Source organism: Chironomus tepperi, unplaced genomic scaffold (assembly GCF_022539635.2).
Source record: "Chironomus tepperi strain 1889 unplaced genomic scaffold, CSIRO-AGI_Ctep_v1 contig_364, whole genome shotgun sequence".
Classification (NCBI taxonomy): Eukaryota; Metazoa; Arthropoda; class Insecta; order Diptera; family Chironomidae; genus Chironomus; species Chironomus tepperi.
The window spans coordinates 2,506,639-2,515,685 of record NW_027226486.1 but is presented as its reverse complement, the minus strand read 5'-3'; the positions used below and the strand labels follow the sequence as shown (position 1 = coordinate 2,515,685).

The window sequence follows — 9,047 nt, the reverse complement described above, 5'->3', positions numbered from 1 at the left end:
TTCAATTCTAAAAATATGTTTTGTTAATTGTGCATTAATTTATGGCTTAAAATGCAGACTGAAGGTTGATTTTAAGTTACAGTCACCCAAATTCACTTCCAGTCAGCACAAAAAATGTTTAAAGCACATCAAATCAACCAGCAGTAGCGGTTTTTTGTTGCTTACTGTAACCAATGTCCAATTATTTGGATAACAACAAAAAAAAGCAGAGACAATTTCTTAAAGGCACTCATCGCAAAAAGCATTTACTTACAATTATTCACGCCGACCCGAAAAACTGTTGACACCACTCGACTTGACGTTCTTCATATATGGTCACATTTAATAGTTATTTATAATCGGTATTGACTTGATACTAACTCACGTACTCTGTATTCCAGTGGTGAGGTAACCTTTGTGTCGCGGGACACAAACTAGGTTGCGCAACCTGTGTGTCGCGACACATTTCATGTGATGCTTACCACCAAGGTGTCCCGTGACACAAACTAGGTTGCGCAACCTGTGTGTCACGTCACATGTCACGTGACACAAACTAGGTTGCGCAACCTGTGTATTATGTCACATGTCATGTGATGCTTACCACCAAGGTGTCCCATGACACAAACTAGGTTGCGCAACCTGTGTGTCACATCACATGTCATGTGATGCTTACCACCAAGGTGTCCCGTGACACAAATGTTGCCCACCACTGCTGTATTCAATTTCATAAATTTGTGTATCTTACTTCAGATATCTTTTGTTCCAACAAACTCTAAGCTTATATCACATTGCAGATTATTACTTTTTTTTTATTGAATTATTTTATAAATTCCTCTCATACATTACCGATTGTCCTCAATATTATTTATTATTTATAAATCTTCTTTTGGAAGCTTTCCGAGTCATTATTACATAATAATAATTATAATATTTTTTTTTGCTCATATCAGTCATTATTATCTTAATTTATAATTAACTTAAATTTACATAAATCTCTGGCAAAAAAATTATAATCTAAAAATATCATAAGTTTAAAATTTAAATCAAGTAAGATGAAGGAAGGAAAATGATATTAGGTAGATAAAGTCATTGGGGGGTAATTGGTTGATTTAGTGGAAGGCTTTATTGATATTATGGCTTTGGTGTTGATTTTGTGGCTTGAGGAGGTTAAGTTTGTGGATTTGTTGATTTTTGACAGTTTGGGTTGATATTCAGCTTGTAATTTATGTTAGGAGGACTTTTGCAGTATCTGGACCACAAACTCCTCTTAATATAGTTGGTTTCGGTGTCTCTGGGAGGTCAATAGCTTGGTTTACACTTATTCCTACACCTCCCCTTCTCCACACCCCAAGACATGATCTCTAGGATGCACCAAGTGCAGGTCTAGGTGTATAACTTGAGTATACCAAGAAACCAGCTCCAGAGCCTAAGCTAAGCCTAAATAAGAGCTTCTAACCCTCAAATCCACAACACAAAAGGTAAACGACTTCCCATCTACCTCACTGTCAACTCTACACACATTATTAACTCCATAATTGCCATAATTTCCCGCCAAATTGCTTATCATTAAAATTTTCCACTCGATCAACCAAATCTCCCCAGTCGTGGGCAGACAACACCTCATTTTCATGTCAGATATTCATGACGATGTTGTTATTTTGATGAATTATGTCACACGAAAAAAAATCTATTGACATTTCGACCTAATTCGACACACTTAAGTATTAATTTAAATTTTGCTCTTGTACTGAATTTTTTTATATGTTTTATTTTGTTGATTAATTAGCGGATTGTCGAATGGAATGTGTCGACTAGAGAAGTTGCGCTCATTTCCGCTAATTAGTGAGAGAGCACTATGCTTAGGAGGAGTAAATACTTTTACATGCTAATCAAATTGACTTTTTTTTGGCATAGGAAAAATATTTAATTTGTACAAAGAATTTTTTGTGAGGTTTGAGTGGAAGTGGAGATGGAATTGATGGAAATTTTGAAGATTTTTGAATTTTTGGAGGAATTCAAAATTTTTGAACTTTATTTTGAACTTCAACGGAAAAAATTCAAATAATTTTGAACTTTAACGGAAAAAATTCAAATTATTTTGAACATCGATTGAAAATTTTCAGATTATTTTGGACTTTAACGGGAAAAATTCAAATAATTTTGAACTTTAACGGTGAAAATTCAAATAATTTTGAACTTTAACGATGAAAATTCAAATAATTTTGATCTTCAACGATGAAAATTCAAATAATTTTGAACTTTAACGGAAAAAATTCAAATTATTTTGAACTTTAACGAATTAAATTCAAAGTTTTTTGAACTTTAATGAACAAAATTTAAATTTTTTGAACTTTGAAAAACGATTCAAATTATTTTGAACTTTAATTGATAAAATTCAATTTTTTTGAACTTTAATGATAAAACTTCAAATTATTTCAAATATTCCCATCCAATTCCACCCAAACTTCCTCTCCAACCTCATAAATCTACGATTTTTTAATTGCATGTCAACGACGATTTCCAGTGACATAACTCAACCAAAAACTGAGTCGATATTCGCATCAAATATATTTTTGTTTCATTCATAAAAATAATGATATGGAATATAAAGAAGCACCACTCATTAAAATATCGTGCGCTATTTATCAATTGTTATTTTTTTCTGTCTAGATTAATATAATCCATGATGTTTTACTTCTTCTGTTGTTGAAAAATATTAAAAATTGATTTTCTATCTTTTTGTGTTTTTAAATTTTCAATATAAAAAAATATGAAAATTTGAATAATTTACTATCTAACATTGCAGCAGCATTTCATATCTCATAAAATTGAGCCCAATAAATCTTCTCAAAAGATGCTTTTACGTATTTACAAAAACTCAAAATTAATTTGAAATGACTAAAAAAACAAAAAAAAAGAATTGATATGAAAAATTTGTTCCATTGAAGCTTTCTCTGCATTAATATTTTGAATACATATAAAAAATTGGAATGGACAAAAAGATATTTTTGTTGTTGTTGTTGCTTTAAAGCTTCATAACAAATTTTTTATAATGGATTAAAATTCCTCACTTTTTTTAAAATGTTTATTTAGGTTGGACTCAAATGTACGTCTTTTTGACTTTCTGCAGTGTTCCACCCGTCGTTGATATTACAGCTGACTTACACGTCTCCTTATCAAGACTCTCATTTGAATTCTTACACTCATTAAGTCTATCCTTATTACCTAATGAAAATTCTAACTCTAAATTATCCTTCTTACTATCTTTATTGATAGTCGTGGCATTTGTGTTCATTAATAGATTTATATCCTTTCCGCCATTATTCATTGTTGGCAGTGATAATAATTGCTTGTTGGGCACTTGCCAACCTAAATGATTTCGGTGACTATCGGGACTAGTTCCAAATGGAAAGGAATTTCGTGGTTGGCGTGTTGCACATTTTGAGATTGCAAAGCCCATTATGACACCAATTATTAAGGCTGCAATTATGAATAGGACGATTATTGATGCACTTGATGTTTGAATTTGTGGCTCATAGAATTCCGTGCCTTGATGTGCAGGTGCTGAAAGTTGATGAGGAAGAAAGAAACAAAAAGAAAAATTGAAATTAGTCATTTTTGAACTTTTTGAAGAGTTTTTTGTAGTTTTTTTGAACTTCTTGAACTTAATTGTAGAAATTTTGAACTTTTTGTAGAAATTTTGATCTTTATTGAAGAAATTTGAACTTTTTGTCAAAATTTTGAACTTTCTTATAAAATTTTTGAATCTTTATGTAGAAATTTTGAACTTTTTTGTAAAAATTTAGAACTTCTTGTAGAATTTTTGAATTTTTTGTAGAAATTTTGAACTTTTTGAACTTTATTGTAGAAATTTTGAACTTTTTGTAGAAAATTTTGAACTTTTTGTAGAAAATTTTGAACTTTTTGAACTTAATTGTAGAAAATTTTGAACTTCTTGAACTTTTTGAACTTAGAAATTTTGAACTTTTTTGTCAAAATGTCAAGCTTAAATGTCAAAAACAATTCAGTTCCATCTATTATTCAAATAATAAGCATATCCATCGATAATTGTTAGATGGCACTGACTTGAAACAATCGAAACATTCTTTTACGGAAGGACAGGAAAGGCATAATTAACAAAAAGGTACTAATTAAGTAATAAAAGCAATTAAGAACAATTTGTGTTGTTTACATAATATTCAGTCTGTATTTTTAGGGTTCATTGGAATATACCAAAGAACATTTCGATAATTTCGTGCAACAAATATTTTATAAAGTCAATGTATGTACCTTGAATGACTGCCACATTCTGATATTTGTGCTTTCTATTAAACTCCTCATCTTCTTTGTTTTCACTATCAGTCGGTGATTGGCCTTTACCCATAATAGTTCCATGAGTTTGTGGATTATTACTGTTGATAGCATTACTATTCATATTTATGTTGTTATTAATGTTATTATTCATCGTCATGCCCTTCTGATTTTGCTGTTGTTGCTGTATAATGCTTGGTACGATTTGTTCACCACAAACATTATCATTTTTACCATCAATACTTTCCATATACAGCTGCGTATTTTTATTCATCACGGTCTTATTATAGAATATACATTCCCGGTTGATATTGTCCCATACACAATATGGATCACGACTGCCAATACATTGTGAACATTGATTAAGTTCAGCACAATTATGTAATGGAATTGTCTTAACAAATTCATCAGATACGACAATTAATGTCTGTGTAGCTTGCGATATTTTTATTTCCTTAATTCTTGTACCGAGTGGTAAGACTTGCTGCTCACTAACCACAATTGGCCTATTTTCATTAATTGCATCGCCGGTATTTATCATTTTTAAGATTTGTCCATTATCAGTTCCAACAAAGACAACATCATAGATTTTACCCGATGCTGTTTCAATTTGTGGATCGACAGCAATTGACGTAAATTTATAATTTGATCCAGTATGTACTAATAACGGTGATTCATGAATTGGATTAATAGCTCCGTCCATTAATGGATGTTTAAGTATAAAATTCACAGTTGACATAGGTAATGTCCGTGAGTCATCAACACATTTGCCTGGACGTTGTGTTGGAACTTCTGCGTCATCAACTGATCGCCATACACTGCTCATGTCACGTTGACCCTTAAATCTGCCTTCAAATGCTGCCAAAATTGAGTTCATTGAATAGACACAAATTGCCGAGCCATCAATTGCATTGTCATTTGTTGTCATGACTGTATACACCAACGCATCGCGATCATTACCATAAATTCCATCAACAACACTACTTGTGGCTTGAATCTCATCGAAATAAAATGGATAATCGCCGGGCATTGAACAATTCAGACGTGTTTTTAAGAACGATGAGAATCGATCATTGAATGAATGGGCACCGCCCTTGTCATTTTTGCATACTCTTGCGACACGTGAGTAAACAGACTTTCCGCCACAATTTTGATTCTCGATTGCCTGCTCACGGAAGAAGAATAATATATAGCCATTATACTCAGCAGCATTCACAAAGGATGCTTTATTGAGGACATAGTCAAAGCGTGAATCTGTACGGAGGGTTTGTGGTGCAATGCCTGTAAATGTGTCAAATGTTGCATTAAGCAGAGGCTGACGATAAATCAGCTGTTGTGAACCGGCAAAACCAGCAGTTGTTGCTGTATAAAGCTCATTCATATCACTTGTATAAATATATGTATTGTTTTGATTTGGTGAATATGGACTTATGGCTGTGAATGGAATTGGAAATAAAAGAAAAGAAAAACATGAATAAAAGTCATTGCAAATGTAAACAAAAAAGCATTTTCAAATAATAGACAAATGGAATAAAGACAATAATTTGTTTAGCGTGGTTTTTGGAATGGAAGTGACAATGTGTCCATGTGTCTGGATGTCTGTTGTTGGTCATTTCAAATTTATTTATTATTTTCCGTTATTTTTCAAATTTTATTGGATTTTAAATTTTCAAAGGTTACTAGACCGTTGAATTTTCAAATATATTTTTTAGCCGTTAAATTTTCAAACATTTTTTCACCGTTATTTTTTTGACTTGAATATTTTTCGACTTTTAATGTTTCAATATTTCTTCGACCAATTTTCAAATATTTTTTTTTTGACCGTTAAATTTTCAAATTTTTTTCGACCGTTAATTTTCAAATATTTTTTGACCGTTAATCTTCCTACATCTTTAATTCCATTTGCAACTTCGATGATGCCATTGAAAACATGCGCTACTTCCAATCATGCATTAATACATGATCAATACAGTCTTGTGTTTAATATTTAGGATTACAGCTGTATATTCATAATAGACGTATTGGAGTCTCAATTATTATTATTATTATTATTTTCAAGGCATCATCACGTATAAGAATAAATAAAAATTGTAAATAATTTTCACACTCACCTTCGCCTTCAAATTCCTTAATCTTTTCATGCACGGGAGAATCACTGCCAGTAATTGGATTGACTTTGTAGTATCGGCAGGCAGGCTTAAAGCTATTTGTGCCGCATAACACAATTTGTTCATCCGAAACATGTGCATAGACTCTAATATAGTTCTGACAATCGGATGAGTTCTTTCCTTTCAACATACACATCTCTTTGTGGGCTTCCGATGATGGCCATTCAATGCGATTTTTAACATTTTCTGCTAATCTTGTTAGACTCAAATTGTACACGTTATTTCTATTTTGGATTCGTGTGTGGGAAATGGAAAATTAGTTAAATGGATATACAATACAGCATGATAGATCATCTTACCTAGCACCAATCAATATCGATTTATCGTCCATATATAAAAGTTTAAAGTAACTTCCATTGCTATGAAATGTTGGTCCATTTGATTCTATATTGGATATGGAAATGAGATATGGTTTAAAAATTGTCACAATATAAAACGAGACAACGGCATGTAAAGTATAAAAGTCTCAAATTACCATAATTTATGACCCGATTTGGAGTGACTGAAAATGTCCATGCATGGCAATCTCTTGATGTGAGACATAACATGAGTGCGACAAATGTCAGTATTAATGCTATTGCAGATTTATCCATCTTTTTATGACTTGTTTCTTCTCAGTTCTTATACATATACGGTTCCTTCCCGTCTTATCACTCAATAAAATGCTTGCAGAAACGCGTCTGCTTTATGTCTCAATATAGGAATTCCTTCCGGCACGTGATGTATTACTTCCAAAAAAATTGCTGGTTTGTCACCCTTTCTCTATTTCCTCTGTAAGTTCCTCATAAATATATCATTAATTTTGTGTCTGTCTATTTATAGATTTATCTGTGCAATATCGCTGTGGATTGTTGATGGATTGACTGTTTCTGGAATGGAAATGAGAGAAAAAAATTAGTAATGCTATATTTTTGGGTTGAAAAGCAGCACATGTAATAAGATATTCACATATACATGATAATCTACTTCAATTATAGTTTGTGCATTTATGGATGTGAATATACGGCTTGGGGGTCTGAGGTTTGAATAAAGTTGATTTATAGTCAAATTTTTTGGGATTATTAAATATTTCAGATCATGTTTTATGGATGGGTAATTGATGTTGGGGTCTTCAGTTTGAATAAAGTAAATTTAAGCATAAATTCAATTTTTTAAAACCGAAGACCCCCAACCCTATTTGAAATCACGTTTGCATTGGAAATTCACCTCAAATTCTCAATTCTAAGAGCCATTTTTCCAGAACATTCCAATTATTCAAACCGAAGACCCCCGCCTTTTAATCTCAATCTAACTCTATATTCTGAGCACAAACTAGGTTCTTATTCCATACAGAGATGAATATTAAGGTATTTGAGACAAAGTTCATGTCAGGCTGATTTCTCTGGCCTATTTTCCGCGGATTATGATAATAATCTTGTTAAAAACTCAGAATTTTTTTGCAGTTATATCAGTCAGTATTGTCACGAGGCAATGGAAAGTCTAACATGATGTATCACATCCAATAATTTCTAAGCATGTTTATGAATGAAATGAGGTATCAAAGCATCCAGCTGTTTAGTATTTGTTCGAGTCATCCGGGTTAATTTTTTTTTTTCATGCAAGAGTCGAAGAGAGAGTAGTTCCGATTAATATGGATGCTTATGAAAAGGCAGTCATAGTTATGGTTTATTTCAACATCTTCTTTCGTAAGAAATCGGCTTTTAGTAGGAATGAATGCATCTATACAGTTGAATCACTTTGAAGATTCAATAAATTAAGTGTTGAATAAGTTGGGGAAATTTTCATTAGCCGGATTGACGTAGTTTAGTCAGTAGTAATTAAATGATTCAGGTAGTTGGCATTAATTGTGTGCATTAGCACAATTATGTGATGTTATGGGTGGTCAGGGTAAATCTGGTTTAATTGAATTTTGCGATTTATGACAATTTAATTTGTTTTGTACAATTCAGCGTAATTCAGCTATAATGGCATGATTTTGCTCATTCAGATTGTTCTGCTCATTTTAGATAGCTTAGCTGAATTCGCTTTATTCAGCCAAATACAACTAATTCAGCTGATTTTGTAGAGTTCAGCAATTTCAGTACAATTCAGCTTATTCAGTACCATTCAGCATATTCAGGACAATTCAGCTTATTCAGTACAATTAGCATATTCTGTACAATTCAGCTTATTCAGTACAATTTAGTATATTCAGCACAATTCAGCTTATTCAGTAAAATTTGGCTTATTCAGTACAATTCAGCTTATTCAGTACATTTCAGCTTGTTAATTTCAATTCAGCTTATTCAGCTCAATTCAGCTTATTCAGTTCAATTCAGCTCAATTCAGTATAATTCAACCAAATCTGTATATTCAGTATTGTTCAGCTTGGACAGCTCATTCAGCTTATTCAGCACAATTGAATTAACTCAGCAATACCCAACCAATTCAGCTTATAATACAGTCATTCCACTCCATCCAAACAAAAACTCAGACTATTCCATAATATTCAGTTCATTGATTCAAAATTCACATCATTCAATTTATATTCAACATAATCAAGCCAACTCTCAAGTCACAAATTCAATAAGAAACCCGACTGTCTACTTC

General features: G+C 32.1%; 1 protein-coding gene across 1 annotated transcript in view; it reads right to left on the bottom strand.

Moving 5' to 3' along the window:
* Nucleotides 1-2,387: 2,387 nt before the first annotated feature.
* Sema1b (Semaphorin 1b) overlaps nt 2,388-9,047 on the bottom strand; it is a 31,554-nt gene continuing 24,894 nt past the window's right edge. The window contains exons 2-6 of the mRNA XM_070646932.1: nt 6,934-7,327; nt 6,758-6,842; nt 6,402-6,682; nt 4,270-5,724; nt 2,388-3,543 (exon numbers count right to left, since the gene is read on the bottom strand). Coding sequence (XP_070503033.1) covers nt 3,080-3,543; nt 4,270-5,724; nt 6,402-6,682; nt 6,758-6,842; nt 6,934-7,051 — 2,403 coding nt within the window. The 5' untranslated portion in view covers nt 7,052-7,327 and the 3' untranslated portion in view covers nt 2,388-3,079. The remainder of the gene's footprint in view (nt 3,544-4,269; nt 5,725-6,401; nt 6,683-6,757; nt 6,843-6,933; nt 7,328-9,047) is intronic.